The sequence below is a fragment of the Camelus ferus genome, chromosome 5 (genome assembly GCF_009834535.1).
Source record: "Camelus ferus isolate YT-003-E chromosome 5, BCGSAC_Cfer_1.0, whole genome shotgun sequence".
Taxonomy (NCBI): Eukaryota; Metazoa; Chordata; class Mammalia; order Artiodactyla; family Camelidae; genus Camelus; species Camelus ferus.
In genome coordinates this window covers 43,856,858-43,881,928 of record NC_045700.1, presented here as the reverse complement: position 1 = coordinate 43,881,928, position 25,071 = coordinate 43,856,858, and the positions used below count along the sequence as shown (strand labels likewise).

At 33.4% G+C, this 25,071-nt stretch overlaps 1 protein-coding gene and 1 non-coding gene across 3 annotated transcripts in view; both read left to right on the top strand.

The window, feature by feature from the left end:
* FASTKD1 (FAST kinase domains 1) overlaps window positions 1-24,644 on the top strand; it is a 33,958-nt gene extending 9,314 nt beyond the window's left edge. For both annotated transcript variants that reach the window (XM_014557734.2, XM_032479646.1), the window contains 12 exons: window positions 1,243-1,368; window positions 3,590-3,988; window positions 5,724-5,834; window positions 6,579-6,710; window positions 9,051-9,537; window positions 10,663-10,777; window positions 14,535-14,663; window positions 15,465-15,596; window positions 15,953-16,066; window positions 21,807-21,945; window positions 22,589-22,703; window positions 23,242-24,644. In XM_014557734.2, the coding sequence (XP_014413220.1) occupies window positions 1,243-1,368; window positions 3,590-3,988; window positions 5,724-5,834; window positions 6,579-6,710; window positions 9,051-9,537; window positions 10,663-10,777; window positions 14,535-14,663; window positions 15,465-15,596; window positions 15,953-16,066; window positions 21,807-21,945; window positions 22,589-22,703; window positions 23,242-23,337 (2,095 nt within the window). In that variant the 3' untranslated portion in view covers window positions 23,338-24,644. The remainder of the gene's footprint in view (window positions 1-1,242; window positions 1,369-3,589; window positions 3,989-5,723; window positions 5,835-6,578; window positions 6,711-9,050; window positions 9,538-10,662; window positions 10,778-14,534; window positions 14,664-15,464; window positions 15,597-15,952; window positions 16,067-21,806; window positions 21,946-22,588; window positions 22,704-23,241) is intronic.
* LOC116663918 lies at window positions 7,558-7,660 on the top strand. The gene has a single exon (XR_004320278.1). It is a non-coding gene; the product is annotated as a small nucleolar RNA U13 (small nucleolar RNA).
* Window positions 24,645-25,071: the final 427 nt, after the last annotated feature.

Genomic DNA, 25,071 nt, shown 5'->3' with positions numbered 1-25,071 from the left:
TTTTCCATTTGCATGGAATATCCTTTTCCATCCTTTCTCTCTCAATCTGTATGTGTCCTTCTCCCTAAAGTGGGTCTCTTGTATGCAGCATCTTGAAGGTTCTTGCTTTATCATCCAGTCTAAGGCAGTTTGTTTTAAATAAGTATACAGACAAGGTTCACACATTACATTTGCTTGCCATGTTTCCAGTTTCTCTCTTTTTCTAAGTAATCATTTTATTTAAAAAATCATACAGTTATACCAATCATAAATATACATCTTGATGTATTTTCACATACTGAAAATATACTTACACTGTGTAATAGCACCAAGATCAGAACACAGAATATCAGAAGTTTCCCAGAAGTTCTTTTCATATTCTCTTCCTGTCACTCCCCACCACCCCACCCTAAGTGACCACTATCTTGACTTTGCGTATTGTTTGTTTTATGGGGGGGAGTTAATTAGGTTTCTTCATTGATTTTCGCTTGGAGGAGTTACTGGGGATTGAACCCCTGAACTCTTGGGTGCTGAGCATGTGCTCTACCCTTCACTCTTGACTTCTAACATCATAAGTTAGTTTTGTTTTTATAGAAATGGAATCCTATATTAGGAATCTATCTAGTATCTAGTTTATTTGGCTCAACATGTTTTAAAGATTCATCCATGGTATTGCACAATTTGTTCTTTTTTATTACTGTGTGGTATTATAGGGGTATGTGCAATTTATTCATTGTACTCTTAATGGACATTGAGATTGTTGATATTTAGCATTTTTTTTTTGCTATTACATGTGCTGCTGTGAAATTCGTTATGCTTGTCTTTTAGGGAATTCAAAGTCTTTAAAATCGATAACAATTCTCCTTTCTCTTTTGTCTTACCATTTACTTGTTGAAGAAGTTGGGTCATTTTTCCCCTATGGAAAAATTCTGAAGTTTTTCGTAGCACAGTTGTACTAGTGGTTGTTTTATTTATTAATACACAACCTTGAACTGAAATTGTTTTGTCACCTCAAAAAATTAATAAGTAAATGATTCAAGTAATTTTGAGTGATTTTTCCCATTTGAAAACCTTTCAGTAGAATTTGGCTTTTTAATACTTAGCATGGGTTGCTTTTATAATAATAATAATCAATGTTTTAGAAAATTTTATTTTATATTAGTAATATATTAGTGTTTTTATTGCTTTTTACTTTCTAACTTTGTATTATGTTTTAAGTGAAAATAAATAGTAATGATCCACTTTCTGTATTTCCCTTAATAGGTTTGATATTAATGTGCTATCAAAATTTTCCTCTTGCCTGGCAAATCAACATTTATATTTTAGTCCATTAATGGGAGAAATAGCTAATATTGTGAATAAGAACTTGGAAACCATACAGGACTTAAGGTAAATTTATTTAGGGGTCTTGTGTTATGGTGTAAAGAGTCTGGGCTTTGGATGCACACATACTTAGACTTGCTACTCCCTAACTATGTGACTTTAATCTCTTGGAAGTTCACTATCCTTACCTGTAAAATAAGGATAGTGGTGTCTACTGTGCAATGTTGCTATGGGAATTAAGGTGAAATGTATAAAGCATAATGCAGTGTCGTTAAGATCTGTGATTTTTTCCTCACTTACAAGCTAATGTGTTTACCTGCCATCCTTAAAACCTCATTTAACCTTAATTACCTGTGTAAAAGCCCTGTCTTAAGTACAGTTACATTGCTTCTAGGGCTTTCACATATGAACTTGGGGGGAACACAGTTCAGTCTACCGTACACCGATGTTCATAGCAACATTAATCACAATAGCCAAGGGTGGAAGCAACCTACAATGTCCATTGACAGATGAATAGACATTCAAAATTTGATATATACCTACAATGGAATATCATTCAGCCTTAAAAAGGAGGAAATTCTGACATATACTACAAGATGGATAAACCTTGAACATATGCTAAATGAAATAAACCAGACACAAAAGGACAAATACTGTATTATTCCACTTTATATGAGGTACCTAGAATAGTCACATTCATAGAAACAAAGTAGAATGATTGTTGCCAGGGGCTGGGGGAAGGGGAAAATGGGGAGTTATTGTTTAGTGGGTAAGAGGTTTTATTTTGAGAAGATAAAAAAAATTCTGCGGGTAATGGTTGTACAACAGTGTCACTGTACTTAACTGTACACTTAAAAATGTACAAAATGGTAAATTTTATGTTGTATATTTCACACACAAATGAAAGCGTATAAAAGCAGAGACAATAAAAATCACTGTAGAGGGGGAAGGGATAGCTCAAGTGGTAGAGCGCATGTTTAGCATGCCTGAGGTCCTGGGTTCAATCCCCAGTACCTCCTCTAAAAGTAAATAAATAAATAAATAAATAAACCTAAAAAAAATTATAAAATAGAAGGGAGAAGGGGATAGCTCAAGTGGTAGAGTGCATGCTTATTATGCATGAAGTCCTGGGTTCAATCCCCAGTACCGCCTCTAAAAAATAAATAAGCCTAATTACCTTCCCCCCAGGAAAAAAACAAAAAAAATTTTTTTTAAATCACTGTAAAGTACATTTTGTAACTTTAAAAAATTCTTATAGACCCATTGAGCATCTAATGAAATCTTTGGGCATTTCCTCATTCTGAACTGCAATTACAAATATATATACAATTAAAAAAATCATATCAGAGAGATTTATGGTTAAAATAAATAGCAGTGTTAAGTTACTAATTGATGTTAATTGATGTTAACATTAAACATTTTGATTAGAGAAGTCAAAATATTGTACAACTGGGTTTTTAAAAGAATAATTTGTTTAATTGAAAAGATTGAAAAAACTTTGAAACAAAAAAATGCAAATGACCCCACTATCCTAATAGTTAAGATAGTTTTAGGTTTACATTTTTATGTCTTTTTTGTAGATTGTTTTATAATTACCATCCCCAGGTGATTTTTATATATGTTTTCCATTTTGCATTCTTTATTCATTGTTAGGTATATTGTCTTTATAGTTTTTTGATTGTTGTATCATGTGAGAACTGTTTTTTGAAAGCAGAGACCTCATTTTTGTAATTTTCATGTCTTCTATAATGCCTAGAAGGTTGATTTCTGTTCTTTAAAAGTATTTATTGAATGAAGGAATATTAAATGCTACCTCATGTTCATTATTGTCTTATCAATCTAGCATGAAACATTAAAAAACATGAAATCACTCACTAGTGAGAAATATTTTGCCAAGATTTTTATTAGTAAATTACAGATACACAGAGTATTAAAGCAAAGTCTACTTCCAAAAATATAAAATGAGACTTTTCATCTTCTATTCATGGGCTGTTGGCCCAGAGTGATTTCTGAGTAAAGTTTGCTAAAATATTTTCCTTCAGAGCATTCATCTATAGAATATTATATACACTCAATAAAAAATACTATTTCAATGCTTTTTTTGTCTAAAAGGGTTTAATTACTAAGAGATTTGAGTTCAAGTTTCACTAGTATTTAAAAGAAAAATTTTGTGGTATAAAACCCATAATATTGTTACCAGTTCTTTGCCATTTCTAATCATTTAGTCTTAAAATTGTTTATTATTCTTAGATAATGTAAAAATCGTTGCATCTTTTTCCTTTTCCAGGTCCTTGTCTGTTTTGATGGTCAGCATATCTTCTTTAATATCACAGCATTTTCAAGAACAATTAGTGAATAAAACAGAACTTCTTTTTGACACCATAGATTCTTCCCAGGTCAACATCGCAAGAAGAATAGTACAGTTTCTTCGAAATATTAAATATACTTATTACCCATTATTAGAAAGGTGCAATAAAGTATTTTTAAGCAATGTGAACCACCTTGATTTGGACTCCATCAGTAAAATACTTAGCCTATACCACTCTCTACAATTTCATAGTTTCGAATTTATTTTGATGGCTAAAAAGAGACTAACAGAAATGATTCCTCTGTTTAATCACCCTGCTAGCTTTGCAAAGTTGTTTGTAGCATTGGGACCCATGGCAGGACCTGAAGAAAAGAAACAGTAAGTTCAGCTAAAAATGCGTTTTACTTTTCTTGTTGAGAATATATGGAAACTTCAAGCTTAGATCTCCTTGCAGTTCTCAAAGGCAGAAAAGTCACTCCACTGAACTGTGGAAGGGAGAATGTTCGCTTTTGCCCTGCTCCTTGATACCTTCTCTGATTATTCTAATTTACGTCTCAAACTCATTAGTCTCCTAGTGTGTTCTCAATGAGGGCCAATAATCTTGGCCAACACAGCAGTGGATGAGGGAGAACACCATTTAAGTGCTATGATTCTCTCTTCTTTAGGCCACAGGACTGGCTTTACACAGAGAGAAAAGACTGCCCAACCCCCAGTATGGAGTGTGGAATATTCAGAATTATAGTAGTCCTAACAGTGGACCATTTATGCTTTGGTGTCTTCATATTCATCATCAGAAGCATTTATTATGTGCATTGGTATATGTTTCCATTGTCAGGTTTCAGTGATCTTGATCTGTTTCCTATATTTTAAGGATTTCCAGTTTCACCAGATATTGATAGTTGGAAATATTTGGACTGTGTAACAATGAGTAAATTTTAAATTAATACATGATTATTAGGTATAAGCAAACAGATAATTATGATACTAGATTCAGTTAAGCTTGGGTTCCAGGAGTTGCAGAATGGAGGTATCTGCATCATTACTCTGTTAGCGAAAACTTCATAATGAGTTTTATTTTTAAGAGTCTTTTGAATTATATGAAGAAATTTAAGGGTATATTTTAAGAGACTACATCAAGATGGGAACAAGATTATTATAAGGACTTTATTGGAATCTTTCTCTCTTTTTTTGTCACCAAGTACTGTTAGAATCTCTTATGCTAAGACAGTACAGAAATTGAATTTGACTGAGTCCCTGCCTTCAAAGAATTTATATTTCATTTGGAAGGACAGAAATATGTAATTGAAATATGTAAATGCCATGACACTTTAACATAGTTAATGAGTAGGTACTAAAATTAGTACTATAGATAGTAATTGCAGTAGGCAGACAGAAAAGTGAGAAAAATATTGACTAAAATGGTTGAGAAAAGCTATGGGAAAAATCTGGGTTTGAAGTGTTTGATAAGGTTGGTGAAAAGTATGGTGTGGAGCTATTCAGGATGAATAGAAAATTAGTTTATCTTTCTTCAGATTTCATGTTTTGGCATGCTTTCTAAATTATTCTGAAAGACACACATATACTTGTAGTACTGCACTACTTTGGATGGTTTCAAAATGGACCATCTTCGTAAATTTTCATTTTATAGTATTACAGCAAGTACTTAGTATATAAGATTTCTGCTAATACACAGGTGTATTGATTTCCTGGTCAGATCTTACTCAGTTTTCAAAATTTAGGTATTGTTGGAATATCAGTTGTTAGTTCCTCAGTTCTCTACTACTGAATAATTTTATTTAATCATTATATTTTATAACTATTGTGACCTTGTCTTATTTGAAAATCATTAATTAAACACTTTACCTGTATTTTTTAAGAGATAGTCTAAGATTATACTGAAGCCTTAATTACTTTGAAGAAAACAATATATTTTTCTTTATTCAATAATTTATGTTATTCCCAATTATGTGGGGAAAAATTGGAACTATATGTTGAATTTACTTTTTGTTTATATTATTTCTTTTCTGGTTTTTACCTGAGAACTGTTACTTTTTTAAAAATTTCATAAGCTAATCATCAGTTTTTTCAACATAATATTTTTCTTTGCTTCTAGACTTAAATCCACGATATTATTGATGTCAGAGGAGCTGACTAGTCAGCAAGTCCTGGCAGTGATGGGAGCAATGGAGGAGATGGAAAGCAGAAATTCCTGTCTGATTAAAAAGTAACCTTTCCTGAAATTCATGGTGTTAAATTTAGTTGACATTCATAAGTTGTTATTTTTTACTGTGGAAAATTAAGGTTTTTTTCTATATTCTAGCTGTTGATTTTGAAGAAATAGGGAGCTAACACTTAAGTCGCTATTTATTGTCTAAATAATTTGTTTTTCAAAATAGAGATTTTAAAATTGTCTACAGCATCTTTCATTTCATTTGCTGCTGTTGTTACTCACAAGCAGAACATAATCTGGGAAAGTGGAGAGTATGGGGCAGGACCCAGCTTTTCAAAAGTATAGTTACTGCAGAACATTTAACAACTATGTGAACTTGAATTGTTTCACACTATAGTCATTACTGTGAGATCATACCACCATACATTGACTTTTTGCTAACTTGAGATAAAAGAAGAAAAAAATGGTTCAGATTATATTTACTTACTTTTTCATTATTTATTATATATTCCTTTTAAAAATATTCTTTCTGTCCTAATTCCTCTAACTTATTGCCTCTTACCATTTCCCATTGCTTTTAAGTATCTCCATAAGAAGGCCAGGGGATTTAAGGAAAAAAATTAAGTCAGTTTTACATTTCTATCACCATCTTGAAACAGTTCTTCAACAACAGAAAACCTTGTGGCATTTATTACAGTTTCTCCAGCACAGAGCATGTCTGGCATGAAACAGCTCCTCAGTAAAAGTTTAATAAATAAATGAATGAACTGGTTATAATACATGTTTTATTCTCTTTAGAATTGCATCAATTCTGCATAAACATTTGGACAACTATAAACCAATAGAGTTATTGAAGATAACTCAAGCATTGATTTTTCTACGTTTTCAAAGTAAGGAGCTTTTTGCGAAACTCAGAGAAGTATTGCTTAGGTAAGATTAAAATAGATATGTTTGTTTAGTCTTTCATTTTATAATCTAGTCTCAGTGTTGGTTTTGTATAATTATGTATAGAGTTGTTGGAACTTTTGAAAGCAGAAATTATTAATAGTGTTAAGACATTTATCTCGACCACACCTATTCTGCCAATGCTTATGTTTGGTATATTTTGAGATGGAAATGAGGCCAGTAGAGTGATGAGTTCCCTAGGGCATGAATAGACAAAGCCAAGCCTTTCTCCTTTCCTGCAGGAGTGGATTAACCATGAGAAGATTGGAGCTGCTGATGGAAACAAAGCTTCATTTTGGAGTGCTCACACTTAAGGGGCCTTCAGCCTGCTTACTTGCCTGTTTTAACATTTTAAATTTATAATTTTAAAAATAAAATATGTGGGGGTAATGTTAGTGAAAAAGTATTTCATGTAGATTTTTCCTTTTATAATTTAAAATTCTCCACATTTCTATGGATATAGCATTCATATTTTATCTAAGAAGTTGGTAGGAATATCTACTGGGCAATTTCTGGAAACAGACAGATACAGCTTTTGGGGGCTTTCTTTTCTTTCTCTCTCTCTCTCTTTTTCTTTTTATTGGGGGAGGTAATTAGGTTTACTTATTTATTTTTGATGGAGGTGCTGGGGATTGAACCCAGGACCTTGCACATGCTAAGCATGTGCTCTACCACTTGAGCTATACTCTCCCCCTTAGGGCTTTCTTTTCTTTATATAAAATAGTGTATTAATTTTTTGTGGTCATAAGATTAAAATATTTATTTAGTACTTATTGAGTGCCTACTTTGTGTCAGGCAGTGGGCCAGATAATTATATAGAAATCATTTTGAGGTCCTTTTTAGGTTCATAGGCATGATGATTGAGTGTTCACACTATAGTGTGTGATGTGCCTCCTTCAAACCAGCTATGATGTCGGCACATGACCTGTCTGATGTTAAAAAAAAATCATTTTGAAAACAGAAAAAAGTATAAAGAAGAAAATAAAAATCATTCATAAACTCTTGCATCTATGGTCAATAATTTTGTTTATTTCCTTGTGGTACATGCTTCCATATATGTCTATATATGTATATCTGTATCTGTGTGTATATATATGTATTTTTTTTTCTTTCATAGTTGAGAATCATGAGCATACAGTTTTGTATTCTCCCCCCCAACCCAACAGCATTTTCCCACATCATTTAGAACTATTTGTAAATGTTTTTAGTGATTGGTATTACCCATCACATGGTATCACCCATACCATAACTCACTTACCTCTTCCTCATCATGGGGTATTCAAATCATTTTCAAATTTTAGCCACATAAAAAATATGGCATAACACAAATCTTTGCCTGCATTTTAGATTATTTTCTTGGGTTAGTTTCCTAGACAGAGATTTTTTTTTAACATTTTTTTTATTGAGTTATAGTCATTTTACAATGTTGTGGCGACTTCCAGTGTAGAGCACAATTTTTCAGTTAGATATGAACATACATACATTCATTGTCACATTCTCTTTCGCTGTGCCTAGACGGAGATTGATCATGTCAAGTGATATAATTACTTTTAAACTTCATAAGCCATACTGCTAAATTACTTTCCAGAGAGGTTATGCCAACTTTTAAGTTTACTATTAGTGAATGAGAAAACTGGTATCAGTGTACCCTTGCTAGCATTGAATATTATCATTATTTTAATATGCTAATTGAATATTTTAAAAAGTAACACAATTTTCTTTTAATTTAGATTTGATTATCTCTTCTAAACCTAGAGATGTTTTAAAGACTCCCAGTTTATAATTTGTATTTTAACAACTGCTGTTCTGGTGGTGGAGCTCTTACCACAGGGGTTTGTGAAAGGAGGAGGAGAGAATGGGGTCAGTTGTATGCCCTGTGTTATCTGGGTTTTTGTTTTTTTAAGGTTGGACTTCTTGCACAGTAGAAGTAAGGGGGGAATCACTAATACTGAGTGGTCACTGTTTGCCAGGGCCTGTTCTAGGTCATACCAGCTCCTGACAGGTCATATCAGAAAGTCCAAATTCTGTCTCCCTCAACAGCACTGCAAACATTGTTCTGACACTGACCTTTTGTTTATCAAGGACTGTGGTTTTATTTTTGCATAAAAAATGTGGATGTGGATGTGCTTTAGAACATCTTAAGGATTCCCTTAATAGCGCTTTATGTATTTGAATTTATCTAATTCTTCTTAATTTATATATAAAGCCTGTCATACCTATTCATTATAATAATTATATGTTCATATTTTAATACTTACATATATTTTAGGTTTTGCTGCTGATGTATTCATTTTGTTCTTTTCATTTTTCCCTCTTTCTTTATAGTTATTTGAAAGTCAGTGTCATGCCTACTGAGATTTCCATCCTGGTCTGTGCTCTTTCCATGCTTCCTTCTCCTCACCTAGATGAAGCAAGGATATCTCAGATTGAAGCAGTCTTACCACAGTGTGACTTAAATGAACTGAATGGTTTTGCCACATATGTTTTAAGATGTGTTCAGTATGATCACATGTATCTGGATAATACTACTGGGAAACAGTTGAAACTACTTCAAAAATTAGATCACTATGGTCATCAGAGACTACAAAAATGCAACAGTTTGAATCTGTTATGGGAAGAACTTAAATCTTTAAAAGGAGACTGGTTTCCTGATACACTTCTTGAAGAAACAGTTGCTACGTTACAGCGTTTGATGGATGAGATTAATTACATAAATGTTGCAGGAATTGCATCTTTTATTTCTAGAACTAACTACCTCAGTACTTCACTACTTGATAGGATAGCCTCAGTGGTCGTTCAGCAAATTGAGAAGGTGAAATTCAGATGTTATACGTTAATATTATATGGTTGTCAACTTCTAGAATCATAAATGTTTATCATAAGTACTTTGAGAACTTCATTATAATTTGAAGTTTAAAAATTAAACTCTACCCCCCCCCCAAAAAGTAAAATAATAAAAATGGAACTCTAGTTTCTGATTCAGCAACTTGTCATTCCTCCCCTTAAAGCCTCTTTCTCCAGCAGAGCAGATTTGGGGAGACCAGCTGTAATCCTTTGGTTCATTACCAATGTTGTTAAGATTAGTAGTCAAAATTCATTGACTAGAAGGAACTACTTGAAACAATATAGTTGTATTATTATGAATGGCTTATGGAGTGTGAATGGCTTTTGTTTTCCTTTTCATTTTCTATAATCCTGTGATAATTACTTTCACTATTTAAAAACTATTCAAAAGTGTAAGATAAGTGTGAAAATTGAGAAAATTATAGGATATTCCCTGACTTCAGTATTCTTAAATTGTCAGTTGTCTTCTTACAGATTTACTTCTGGAACTTGTAAAATGCTCTTTATTGGAGTATGTGAGAAGACAAGCATTTAGAAAATCTATTGTTTATATCAGGATACAGCTTTTACTTAGAAGGCAGTATTTCTAATAAATGAAAATAAAAGTCTGTCTTTTTGCTTAGCAAGTGCCTGCCAGTCATTAAGTATTGGATGAATGAAATTTTAAAAGTGAATGAATGAAAGAAAAATTCTGGTTATTATTGTAAACTAAGAAACTTCCTTAATTTCATTGTATGATGGATCTTTAAAATGCACTAATGTCATGGAAATTAGTCGATAACTATTTTCTAGCATTTTAATGGCTAAAGGATTCTAGAACAGGCTTTTGCACCTAACAAAGTCAATTTGTAGATTATCTGATGTATTTTTTCTGCATTAACATTTACAGTTACTTGAAATTCGTGGTAGAATTAAATAGATGATAGCAAAGTAGAAAACTTAGTAAACAGAGAGATACATATGTCATTTAACTGTGGGCATGGTCATTTAACTATAGGCATGTTAAAGACTTCTACCTAAAATAATAATTAGGATAAAATTTGTTTTATTTCATTGAGGTTTAAACAATAACTTTTTTGTTCTGTTTACACAGATCCATCCTTTTGCAATCCTTGCTGTAATTCTTCCATTCAGCATCTTGAACTATGATCCACCTCAAAAGGATGAATTTTTTGGCACTTGCATTCAACACCTTAATTCTTACTTAAGTAGGTATATTGTTTGGTAATACAATGATGAGGAGGTTGGAGGATACTGTTGCTCTTTTTTAAAGGACAATGATGATAGCCAGGAGTTTTATATCTTAAAATATGTTTTGGATCCATTTTTGGAACCTTTTTATTATGAAAAATGTCACACATTAAAAAGTGAAAGAACTGAACAAGTAGTACCTATAAACTCAGGATCAATAATTGTGAACATTTTATTATCTTTGCTTTACTATTTGTTTCTCTTGCTCTCTGATTTTTTTCCAAGCTGTATTTCAAAGTAAGTTGTAAGTTGTGACCCCTCACCCCTAGCTGCTTAGGCAGACTCCTCCTAAGAATAATGATCTCCTAAGTCACCACAATACTGTTTTCACACCTAAGAAAATTAAGTCCCTTAATAGCTAATACACAATCCATTTTTTTCTTTTCCATTATGGTATATTACAAGATACTGAATATAGTTCCTTGTGCTACACAATCCATTTTTAAATCTTCCTCATTATTCCCAAAATGCCTTATTTAGAGTGGTTATTTTGAACCTGGGATCCAATCAAGCTTCACTCATTCCATTAGGTTATCTCTTTAGTCTCTTCTCTGCTTTTTGTTTTGATTTTGTTTTGGTTGGTTGGTTTGCTCTGCACTGACTTGAGGGAAAGAATTTTATTTTTTTCTAATTTTATTGTCTTTTCAAATACATAGAAAAATTGAAAAAACAGTGTGACAAACATCTGTATACTGTACACCCACAATGTAGCTTTTGAATAATGATTAACATTTTGCTGCATTTGCTGTGTGTATATGTGGTGTGTGTATGTGTGTGTATATGATTAACTGTTTGAAGTATCAGCACTAAATACTTCAGGTTATAAGGACATTCTCCTATATAAGTACAATATCAGTATCACACTTAAGAAAATGAACAAGAACTATATACTACCTACTGAGTCCATAAAAAAAGTTCCTGGTTGTCACCAAATTGTCTTAAATTTTTTAAAAAGCAACTAGCGTTGAATTGGTTATGTCACTTTCTCCCTATCCTTTTCCCTTGATCTTTATTTTTTGTAAAAGAGATAGGCCATATATTGTGGATTGCGCCTGGATTTGTCTGAGTGCTTTCTTTTAACTTGCTCCTCCATCTTCTGTATTTCTAGTAAACTGGAATTTAGTTATTGATGCTCGATTAAATTCAGATTAAACATTTTCAGCAAAAATGCCTTATAAGTGATGCTATATACCTGATATTTGTATTACATCTAGGGACATATAACATTTGACTGTTTCTGTTCATTTTAATGTAGAAAACAAATATTTCTTAAAGTCCTTAGTAGATTTTTATTAATTGTTGGAAAGGTTGCTGCTCTGGGGCTGATTATTATGTGTCTCTTAAAAAAGTCTTTACATAGTGTTTCAGTACTGGAAAAAGTGGAATAAAAATATTCCTTCCTACTTTTGGCCTTAGCAGAAGCAGCATGTGAGGATAGCAGAGGCAGGAAATTATTATTTTTTCTTTCCATTCTTTATTTTGGGTTCTGAATTTTGTTTGGTTGTTTGGCCTTCAAGGAAAAGGGATTTACAGGGCTTCTCTTCTCAGACCCATACCTCTTACTTGCCAATTACTGCCTTTTCAGTCAACATTCACCAAATACTTTATTGTCAGGCAGTCTTTTAGTCACTGGGGATACAGGAGAGAATAAAGACAAATAGACTTTACCATCATTGAATTTACTTTCTGGTGGGGTGAGACTGGTATAAACAATAAACGAATACATAAGGTCATGTGGTGATAAGTACTCAAGAACACTAGGGCGGGGTAGGTGTGGAGGATGGAGGATGGTGGGGTGGGTGGGCTGGAGTGCCATTTTAGATCTGGGAGTCAGGGACCGCCTCCTGGAGGAGGTGTCATTGACCATGGATTGAACGAAGTGGGAGAGTGATCCATGGCCAGAGGTGGGGAAGAGAACCCCAGCACAAAGAAAGCAAGTACAAAGGGCCCTGAGGTGAGAGCATGCTTGATTTCTTTCTGGAACAGCAGATTCAGTGTGGCAGGAATAGAATGAGGGTGACTGATTTGGTAGGGAAAGTGGTTGGAGAGGCAGCCAGAGACTCTCTTCCTCAGAGCTTTTTGCTGTGCTTGAAGAGTAAGAAATCCTCATTCTGTCATCCACCAAGCAAGTAATACTCAAGTAATAGCTGCTATGTCCAGCATAAGGTGCTAGGCTCTATATTAGGGTATGTTTCTCTAGACCTGTAGATCGCTAGTTAGGCTGTGTGAGACCAGTATAAATATATCAATTGTGTCAGTATCATGTTCTTGGACTTTTCTATGTGTTTGTGGGATCTGTAGGCCAGATGATGTCTTACTATGTCTAGTACTGTGTCTCTAATAGACAAGTAAATTGGGACTGTGATATGTGTATGTTTATTTGTGTATGGGTGTATGCATTGTGTAGTGTTATATATACCCCCTTTTAGTAACACAACTATATATGGAAAGATGAGACTTTGAATGTGCTCTCCTGGTTGTTCAATTGTGTGTCAACAACCAGAAGGAAATGAAAGTACTTTTTTTTTTCTTTTCAAATAAAAGATACAAGAGATGAGAGGTTGAAAAGTACAGCTTTGATTTTTTTTTTAAGACTTACTGAGAGACTAGAAAATTCTTGGAGACCTTATATTAGCAAAATTTTGATTAGCTAATAGATTAATAATTTTCTTTACTTTGAGTAAATGTTAGTTTTGACATACCAGTTTTGCTGGTAGAGATCATCATTATTAACCTTGTTTTGAATTAATCTTGCTTTACTAAATAAACTCAGCAAAACATTGAAAAGATTTAACATCTTTTTTTGTCCTTTGTAAGGGCATTGCTACTAATGGGGCATTTTAGATGATCCCTTCCTTCTCATCAGAAATATCTCTTGGATGAGGTAAATCAGGTACATAACCTGAAGCTGTATACCCTGGAACACTCACCATCACCTGGATGACAGCTAAGGGAAGAGGTGCTAGGTGAGACCTGAGCTTCATATGTGTCTACTCTCAGCCTGGAGATCTGAGCAGCACAAGATAGTGATTCAGGATCCAGAGCTGGACTCTCCAGGTTAAACCCCACCCTCCACTTGGCTAGCCCTTTGACTCAGGGCAAATCATTTAACTTCTCTGTGCCTCAGAATACTCAGTGTATAAAGCAGAGATAATAATCACTCCTGCTATACACTGAAGTGAGGTTTAAATAAGGTGATATTTGTAAAGTGCTTAGAATGATACCTAACAGATGCTGAGCACTGTTATCATCAACACAGAGAGACTGGGATCACTTCTTATTTTAAATACTCTACTGACCTTTTGTTTTGAATCTTTCTGTTTTCAAGGCAATTTTAAAAACTTTTAATGGAAGTATAAAAATAACAGAAACATTCACATATCCTTTATATATATAATATGTGTGTGTGTGTGTGTGTGTGTATGTGTGTATATATATTACGAATTTATCCAAGTTGAATCACCCAAGGAATCAGCACCCAGATCAAGAAACAGAATATTAGCATTTTATCCTCCTCCCCTGGTCCCCTCTCCTACTCTACCTCCATCCAGAGGTAACCACTTTACCACTATCCTGACTTATAACAGATTAATTTTGTCAAGGCTGTGTTTTTATCTGTTTTTAAAAACCTGGTTTTACCTGAATAAAATATGTATTTATGTATATGTGAGACAGCAGTACATTTAATTTTTTTTAATCTTAATTTTGTTCTAGGTATATTGGATCCTCTCATGTTAGTGTTTCTTGGTTTCTCTCTGGCCACACTTGAATATTTTCCAGAAGATCTACAAAAGGCAATTTTTAACATCAAATTCTTAGCCAAATTAGATTCTCAACTTGAATGTATGTATCTACATTTTACTTTAATAAATTATCACTTGTATTTTGTATCCATGTTTCAGCTCTACCTATATATTTACTAAAGCATTTAAATGTAAATTTTTTTTTTCTGTTTATTAAAGTATTTCTGATTATTGTAGAGAATTTGGAATACAGAACAATAGAAAATAGAAAATATAAGATTATTCATAACCTTACCACAAGTGAAACTACCAGTTTTAATGTTTTGGAGTGTTTATTCTGTCTCTCTCCTGCCCTCATGTATATGTTTTTATAAATATATATATATAAAACAAAATATGGATATATTCACTTCTGTATGTTGCCGTTTCTCATTGAACTATATTTTGAACAATTGAGTATTTTTTGATGTTACGAATTTTTAGTGTCTGCAGAATCTGCCATTATGTGGAAGTAATAAAATTTATTTGTTATCATGTAGGTTGTTTCCAGTTCTTCATTACTATAAATAATGATTGTTATACATGAGTCATTGCCCTTGTCTTTGTTTCCTTAAGATAGAGTGCTAAGTGTGGAATATTAGGTGAATGAAGTTTCTTCGGTAGTATTTCTTAAAATGTAATTTTAATATTCATAACTAGTGGAAACAACAGGTGTTTGTTCTAATCATGCCACTGAATGTAGTAATTTAAAAAAACAAAGCATGTATATGCAAATGAAATGATTTTATAATATGAGAATAAAAGTTACAATCAATGATGGGGATAAATGAATGTGAAAAATGGATTGTCTTTGCAAGGTTAAAGATATCATAGTCCATTAATATATATTTTTTAATTTCAGTGTTACGTTCATCTTTAAATTTGAGAATCCAGTTTCGTCTTATGGAATTAAATAGAGCAGTCTGCTTGGAATGTCCTGAATATCAGATTCCATGGTTTCATGACCGATTCTGTCAACAACAGTATAATAAAGGTTTGAGTTTTCTTTGGGTCAGAAAGTAAAGCTTAATTCTAAGGTATATCATTAGGTAGTGCACTCTTATTATTGTTAAACCTAACCATGACACCAGAGTTCCCAAGACTGCCATGACCTGTTTAATGGGAACATTTTGTAGATGAGATATGTGTTGTATGAATTTCTTACTTCGGACACAACCTCTTTTGGTTGAAAGCCAAAGAACTTGTACTGAATTTAGTATCACTGCTTATTGTATTACATTGAAGCTCTTGTTGGAAATATTAATCTTTATTTTTCAGTTTTAGCCTTGGATTGATTTTCATTCAAAAACTGATTAATTTAAATGAACTAATTATTTTGTTTTCATAAAGATACTACAAGCATGAATGGAGCACAGCAGCAGATTTATCAAATGTTAGCAGAGATACTAGGAGGAATCAATTTTGTGAAAGCCTCGGTTCTTACACCTTATTACTACACGATTGGTAAGTCTTCGGGAGGTTACTAGCTACTTTCAGAAAATCAAACTATTCTAAATGGAATCATCTCCTCAGTTGGAATTTTAAAATGTTTATTTGAATTTTTTCATTATCTTGAAAATTTTCAAATACACAAAAATGGAAAGAACAGTACAATGAATTCTCAAGTTCCAATGGCCCAACTTTGATAACCAACAGCATTTTGCTGTTCTTCCAAAAATTTTTTTAAAGGTCAGTCTTTCAACAGTTCTAATTGAAACCAGATTCAGATTCACTGAACATTTCTGGATCTTCAAAAGATTCTGTTCTCTTCACTCAGTGAGGTAAAGTCAGGAAATGACTTCGCACCTCAATTTCCTTGTTTTAAGTTCATTTCAAAAACTAAATTAGATTATCCACCTGGACAGAGATTTCCGTAGGTATGTGCTCAACCCAAACATAGGTAACCTTGTTTCTCAGTGGTCTAGCAGTAGAAGGTATCCTGATTTAATTGTGAATAATAGAAAGCGGATGGGCTAGCTGATATACTGGATGGCAATATAAGAGTTTTTAAAGTTTGCTAAATTCAGATAGTGGGTTTAAGTGAAAAAGTGAGATTTTAAGAGGATTAAAAAGCCTTCTAAATTTAAGTTTAGAAGACATCTGCATATATACAGGATGTTTTAAAGGATTAGAAGCTTGATATACATTAATAATGAAAATGACTGCTCAACGTCAAATACTATTACAAACCATATTATTAGTAATAACAAGAAAATCCATAGTCCCACTGTATTCTGTTCTTCAGACACATCTTAGTATTGTATTCTTTTTTTGAGTATTGCATTTTATGAAAAACAGTGACAAATAAACAAAGGAAATCATGTCTTAGAACAAGGGAGGACTGGGACTTCATGGATTTCAATCCTTGAGCAAGTTCTTAAACCTCTGAACCTTATTAGTTTCTTCCTCTGTGAAATGGGAATAATAATATTTCCTTAATAGGATTAACTGAAATATTGCATGAAAAGTGCTTAGCACTACCCTTTGAACTTAGTGTTGAATAAATTTTATTTTAAGAAAGGTAGGAATGTTTAGTCTGAAAACTAGAAGTCTTATGGTAAACATAATTGTTTTAAAATGTTAGAAGGGTTATTATTGTGAAAGAAGAATTAGATGTCTCTATCTCAAGGGTAAAAAAATTGTAAAAAAATTAAAGTAAGCAGATTTTAACTCAGTATAAGGAGAATTTTATGAAAGACTTGTCAAAGCCTTGTGAAGAAGAAGTGTTCAGGCAGAGGCTGATCAGATGGTGGGGTGTGTGTATGTGTGTGTGAGATTTCTGTGCTTGGCAGGAGGCTGACCCAGATGGTCGTTAATACCCTCATCTTGCACTACCGAACATATACTCTCAGTTGTTTGGTTTTAAATTAGTCAGGATTAGGTTTAGCTATGAGTGACAAAAATCCACAAATAACAATAACTTAACAAAGTTTATTTCCTTCTTCCTTACACATAAGGTGTCCAGGGCTGGGATGCCAGCTACACAGACATTAAGGATCCAGGATCTTTGTACTTTATCATGTCTACCATCTTCAGCATGTAGCTTCCACTTCGTGGTCTGAGATGGCTGCTTCTGCTTCAGCCAACACATCTACAATCCAAGCAAGAGGGAAGGAAAAGGAAGGGTGTCCCTTTAAGCATAGTTCCCTAAGGTTGCAGTACCATTTTAAATTATACCTCATGGCCACACTTGCCTGCAAGTGAGTTTAGAGAATGTGGTTTTTAGATGGGAGGGGTATAGCTCAGTGGTAGAGTGCGTGCTTAGCATGCACAAGGTCCTAGGTTCAAACCGAAGTACCTCCATTAAAAAAAAAAAAGGAAAGAAAAAAGAAAATGTGGTGGGGGGAGTTCTTTTTTTTAAATTGAAGCACAGTTTACAATGTTGTGTCAGTTTCTGGTGTACAGCATAATGTTTCAGTCATACATGTACATACACATATTCCTTTTCATATTCGTTTTCACTATAGGTTACTACAGGATATTGAATATAGTTCCCTGTGCTATATAGTGAAAACTTGTTGTTTATCATTTTACGTATGGTAGTTAGTATCTGTAAATTGTGAACTCCCAATTTATCCCTTACCACCCCCTTTAACCCCTGGAAATCGTAAGTTTGTTTTCTACGTCTGTGAGTCTGTTTCTGTTTTGTGAGTAAGTTCATTTGTGTCATTTTTTTAGATTCCACATATAAGTGATATGATACAGTATTTTTCTTTCTCTTTCTGGCTTACTTCACTTAGAATAATGATCTCCAGGTCCATCCATGCTGCTGCAAATGGCACTATTTTATTCTTTTTTATGTCTGAGCAGTATTCCATTGTGTGTGTGTTTGTGTGTGTGTGTATGTGTGTATGTGTGTGTATATATATATATATATACCACATCTTCTTTATCCAGTCATCAATTCATGGACATTTAGATTGTTTCCATGTCTTGACTATTGTAAATAGTGCTGCTATGAACATTGGGGAGCATTTATCTTTTTTAATTAGAGTCTTCTCCAGATATATGCCCAGGAGTGGGATTGCTGGATCGTATGGCAAATCTATCTTTAATTTTTTAAGGAATCTCCATTCTGTTTTCCATAATGGCTGCACCAAACTATGTTCCCACCAACAGTGTAGGAGAGTTCCCTTCACACCCTCTCCAGCATTTATTGTTTGTGGACTTTTTAATCATGGCCATTCTAACTAGTGTGAGGTGATATCTCATTGTAGTTTTGAAGAAAATGTGGTTTTTATTTGGGTGGCCATGTAACCAGCTAAGATTTAGGGACTCTATTATTAACAATGAAGGGAAGTGTTAGGTATTGGGTGACAATTTGCCATCTCTGCCAAAGTTACTTTAAAAGATAGATACACTCCTGTTTAACTGTGCTGTTTAAAAGATATATACTCCTACAAACCAGACATAGAAAACAAACTACAGTTACCAGAGGGGAAAGGCGGGGAGGGATAGATTAGGAGTTTGGGATTAACAGATACACACTACTATATATAAAATAGAGAAACAACAAGGACCTACTGTATAGCACAGGGAAGTATATTCAGTTTCTTGTAATAAGCTATAATGGAAAAGAAACTGAAAAATACATATATTTATGTATGTATATGTATAACTGAATCACTTTGCTGTACACCTGAAACTAACATTGTAAATCGACTATACTTTAATAAAAAAAAAAAGAATAAAATTTTTTTAAAAGATAAATATACTCCTTATAAGTAATGCTCACAGAAGAAAAGGCACTACAATATGAATGCAAAAAGAGTCTGTAATCCCATTTCATAATAATTTAAAATTACAGAGCACCAACTTTAGGACAGGCGTGACAGCTGGCTCTTTATTCCTCTTAGCACATTTTATTCTTTTTATTTGTTTTGCTGATATTTATTTCAAACTAGAAATATTACATATCCATTGTAAAACATTTGGAAAATACAGAAAAGTGAAAAGAAGGGAAAAATTACATGTAACACATGTAATTAGGACTGAAACTAGGATTATTATATCCCAAGCCCATTGTAATTCCAATTCATATTTGTACCTCATGCTGTCAAGAGGCTTATTTTTATGTGAAAAAATATATAAATCATTAAACATAAGATTTAATCGGTAATATTTGTGTGTAAGGATATGGTATAACTATGATAATACAATAGTATGATTAAGAACTAGGGATTGGGAGCATTGCTTAAGGTATTAAAAAAACACTCACTTATATGCTACCTAACACATGCTTATAGAAAAACCATTAAGGACAGATAACAAAAAAAGGAAAATCTTTACTTTTGGTGTCTGTTCTCTTTCCAACTTTTTTTTTTCATTTTCAATGACATTTGTTGTTTTCTTTCTAATTTTACAAGCAATACATGTTCATGTTTACAAGCAATACATATTTTTTTAAAGTTCTGACTTTTTGAAAACCAAAAAAGGCTTATTTTATAGTATTTGCAACTTTGTTTATATATTGTGAATATTTTTCTATGCCAACAAATATACAAGATTTTTAATGACTGCCTAATTTTTCAGTGAATGAGTATGCTATGATTTATTAAGTTTTTTTGCTGGTATTTGCATCTTTCAAAAACAATGCTGCAATTTCATATGAAAACAACAATAGTAATTGATACACTTACATTTTCCTTATTATGTTAGATATTATTTTATTTTATATATAATAAACATTTATTATGTCCCTCTAAGGTTCACAAATTGTTGTATTTTATGATAAGGAAACTGAGGCCCAGAGAGGTTGTTTGCCCAAGGTTATATAGCTGACAAATGTCAAAGCCGGGGTGACCTAGGCGTTCTAGCTCCAGAATTCACTCTTTTAATGAGAAAACTGTTTCATGTTTGATAATTGACTGAAAGATGCTTCAGTTCCCCAGTTTCCCTTATATGTAAAAAGTAGGTAATTAAACCTATTCTTTCTTCCTTTTCATTCTTTTTTTTATTTTTCTTTTTTGCCTTGATTTCAATACTTTTATGATTATTTTTACTATGAAAAAATTTCAAACATACAAAAATAGAGAGAATAGTATAATGAACCCCCATCCAGCATCAAAAATTATCAACACTTAACTAACCAGAGTCCCACCTGATCCTGTGAGCAGGTCACAGATAATATATCATTTCAGAATGTATGTCTAAAAGGATACATAACCACAGTACCATCATTTTCACCCCTACAACCATTCATAAGAATTTGTTAGTGTTACATAGCTTATCAATGTTCAAATGTCTCAATTATCTTTTATATGTTTTATTTTCTGTTAAAATTGGGATCCAGATTTTACATTTGATTTGTCTTTTTACATTCTACTTTCTCTCTTTTTTCCCCTTACAGTTTATTTATTGAAAAAAATTTTTTTTTCATATTTTGGACTTTTCCAGTTTCAACCCTGTGGTGTCATTCAACATGCTCCTGCATCCCCTGTTTTTCCTGTAAACCAGTAGTTAGATCTAGAGTTTTAATTAGATTAAGTTGAGTGGGGAGTTTTTGGCCAGCTCTTTCACAGGTGGTATGTGCTTCTTATTGCATCTTGTCAGAAGACATATGATTCTGGTTGTATCTTTTTACTATATTAAGGCTCATCAGTGTGTTTGTATGTCATCAGCTCACCCATTAGGAAGTTCTCCCATCAGCTTTTCACCTACTGATTTTAGCAGCCATTAAAATTATTGCCTAAATCCATCATTCTTCAGGATGGCGCAGTAGTGATATTCCACATCTATCATTTCTTCTGCATTTATTAGTTAGAATTTGCCTGAAAAGAACTTCCCTGCATCAGCTATTTAGTTACCATATGTGCAGGAAGGACAAGGAATACATGCTTGAATCTTTGTCTTTACCAATTTTCACATGAGTTGCTTTAGCTTCCTCCAATTGTGACCAAGAGATTTAAGGGGATTAAAATAAAACTCCTTAATGTGATTTGGCCTAGTGCAGAGCTAAATATAGCCCCTGTGCTACACGGTAGTTTAATAATACTTGCTGGTTGATTTTTATTGATTGATTTTCAAAGAGGCGCTCTTGGACTAGACCATATAAAATAAGTTGGATAATTAGTGAAGTACCTTATTCTGTGTGTGTGTGTACGTGTACGTGTACATACCTGTATATATATTTAAAATATATCTTAAATTTTGACCTATAAGAGTGTATCTAATTCATACTGTTTATTCTTGTACTTCCTTATAGATTTTGAGTGTATCTTGGATAAAAGAAAAAAACCTCTTCCATATGGAAGCCATAATATAACTTTGGAAAAACTTCCAAAAATGTACTCAGAATCAAATACTCAAATAACTGGATCAAGACTGCCACCAGGAGCTGAAAAGTAACTCTCTCAGTTTCAGATTTTGTTATCTAAATGTTAAATGTGGTATAATTTAATGAACTCAGCTATCAAGGATTGATTATAGTAGAATCTGCTCATGTACTTCATGTGTTCTACTGACATACCTTTGCTTTTCTTGTGCCTTTCTGCCTTAATGTCCATCCTTCACTGTCTGAAGCCTAGCGGTCTCTAAAGAGCTAACCTTCAAGTTGTCCTCAGTGGAAGTAAATATTATCTTCTTCTTTGGACCTCCCATGCCTCCCTACTTTTCTGATAGCACATAGCTGTTTCTGACACTGCATTACAGTAACTATGTTATATGTTCTCTGTTCAATTATAAGGTCTCTCTTTATTTTGCTATCCCTCACAATGCCTTACATATGGTAGGTGCATAATAAATATGTATTGGACAAAAACCAAATAGATGAAAGCATGCAAATACTTAACTATAATTTAGTTTAATTCTAATGAGTAGGATCACTTGTCATTAATTACTAATTTAAATAGAAAAATAACTTGGTATACTCATTTATTCATTTGGGTTTTTTTAGTTTATAAAAATGCAACCTTGTTCCTAAAGGTGTATAATTATTCAGTTTCTTATTTAATTTCAGAAGTAAATATTTATTTTTGTCTCATGTAGGATTGCTTTGGAATTTTTGGATTCGAGAGCATTTTGTAGAAACATCCCTCATTTAAAAGGAAAATCTGCTATGAAAAAACGACATTTGGAAATTTTGGGGTATCGTGTAATTCAGGTATGAAATACTTACATAATTCAGCCTCTAAAAAACCCAGAGACACTGGTTGTACATGTGTCCCCTTTCAATGTGAAAGTTGTAGAATTATCATTTTTTAATATTAAAAAAAGTTATATTAAAAATCTCAGAAACAAAACACCCTCTATTTTTTTTTGAAGAATAGTAAATAAAAATCTTTTAAAAAATTGTCTCTAAAAGACCTCTTCATTTTTATATTTATCTTACAATAAAGAGTAGGATAGCATTGTTGAGAAAGACTAGTGTATAAATATGAGAAAGACAAATGGGAAAAAATGTCCATTGTTGGTATTGTAAGAAGAGGAGGATGAAAGAAGCTGTGAGGCAGAAAAGGGTCTTCCAGGTGTTGCCATGAAGAAGGACCCACTTGGCTTCCAAAAAGCATTCAAAGGCTATGCTTATGTAAACTAATGTCTTAGGGTTCTTAGAGCTCTGCTCAGTATGCTTAGAAGTCTTCCCTGATGTTTTTTGTTGTTGCTTTAAAACTTTCATTCATACTGCATTACTTATTTTACAGATCCCTCATTTTGAATGGAATTCTATGGCACGGTCAACAAAGGATGCTCGGATGGACTACCTGAGAGAACAGATATTTGGAGAAGGCAAATCATGATCGTAGTTTTTATTTAGAATTAGTTATCATGGTGTGTCATATCTGGACTTATTTTAATTAAGTGGCTTGACTCAAACACTAATAGTGTAGAATTGACTGATTTCAGGGTCAATTGAATAGCTTATAAACAACATTTTACAATGGAATACTTTCCCTACTATCTGGTTGGGAAATTGTTTTAAAATTCTTAATATAAAACACATGTAGCTTTTAAGAAACTTAACTTGTTTACAGTTCATTCTTTGAGTGCATACTGTGTGCCAGGAACTGTTTTAGATGAGGGATGCTGCAGTGAGTACAATGTATCTTTCATGGGTTGAGTCAAACAAAATAAATGAATAAAATTCATTATACCTTAGATGATATTAAATGCTATGGAGAAAAATTTGGACCGAGGTGGGGGGGCAGTAAGAATATTGTGGGTAGGTGTCTTTCACATAGAGCAATCTGGGAAAGGCTCACTGAGGGGATGTTTGAGTAAAGACTTAAGGAGCTATCTACGGGTAGAGTACTCTAGGCAGAAGGACCAGTAGCTGCAAAGATCCAGAGGTGGAAATATTCCTGGCATGTTTGAAAATAGCAAGGAATGCATTGTGGCTGGAGCAGAACAAGTAGGAGGTGGGGGTTGGAAGTATATTAAAAGATAACAGTGTCAAATATACATTACCTCATGACTACCCTGAGTGAGATGAGAGGCTATTGGGAGTTTCTAGCAAGGAAATAAGAACTCATATTTTAACCTGATCACTTTTGCTACTCTGTTGAGATGATGAGAAAAGACTATAGTGGGGCAAGTGTATAGGCAGGGAAACCTGTTAAAAGTTCATTGCAATAATCCAGACAAGAAATGGATGGTGGCTCGGAGAGAGTAGTAGCAGTGGAGGTAAAAAGAAGTGTTCAGATTTTTTAATGCATTTTGAAGGCGGAGGCAACAGCATTTGATAACTGATTGGATAATGCGGTATGAGAGAGAGGAGTCAAAGATAATTCTGTTTTTGTCCTGAGGAACTAAAAAGATGTCACTGCCATTGACTGAGATGGGGAAGTCTATGGAAAGAGGAAAGTGGGCCGTGGGGGGAGGTCATGAGTTTGGTTTTAGACATGTTGAATTTGTGATGCCTTTTAAATATCCAAGTGGAGATATCAAATGGATAATTCAGTAAATGAGGAGAGGTCCAGGCCTCAGATATAAATTTGTAAATTGACAGAAGTATTTCATGCGATGATAGTTGATGAAATCCCTAAGAGAGAGTGAATGGAGGAGAGGTCAGGTGTGAAGACGGAGGTTCAGGCACCCCAACTTGAGGTCAACAAGTGGAAGAATCAGAAAAGGAAACTGGGCAGGGGTGGCCCAGGGGTGATCTGGGCAGGAGGTAGAAGGAATAATCGTAAGGAGTAATACTTCCTAGAAACCAGGTAGAGAAAGCATTTCAAAGAAGGGGTAAAAAGTATGGTAGAGAAAATACAGCTGTATGAACATTCGTATTCTTTATGCGGTTGCTTGACACGTAACAATGGAATATTCCAAATTAGTTCCAAGTCAAGCTTCTCAGAAAATAACGTATGTAAGGATCGAAGTCAAACATGTCTATGAAAGCACGTGTGTTTAGTGATACTGAGTGATAATTAGTTGATGACTTGCAGAGAGTTGATTGTGATGGTTTTGGACAGACTGAGGCGTCAACTTGCTGTGTACACTAAGAACAAACAGCTTGAATGTAGGGTTTCACATCC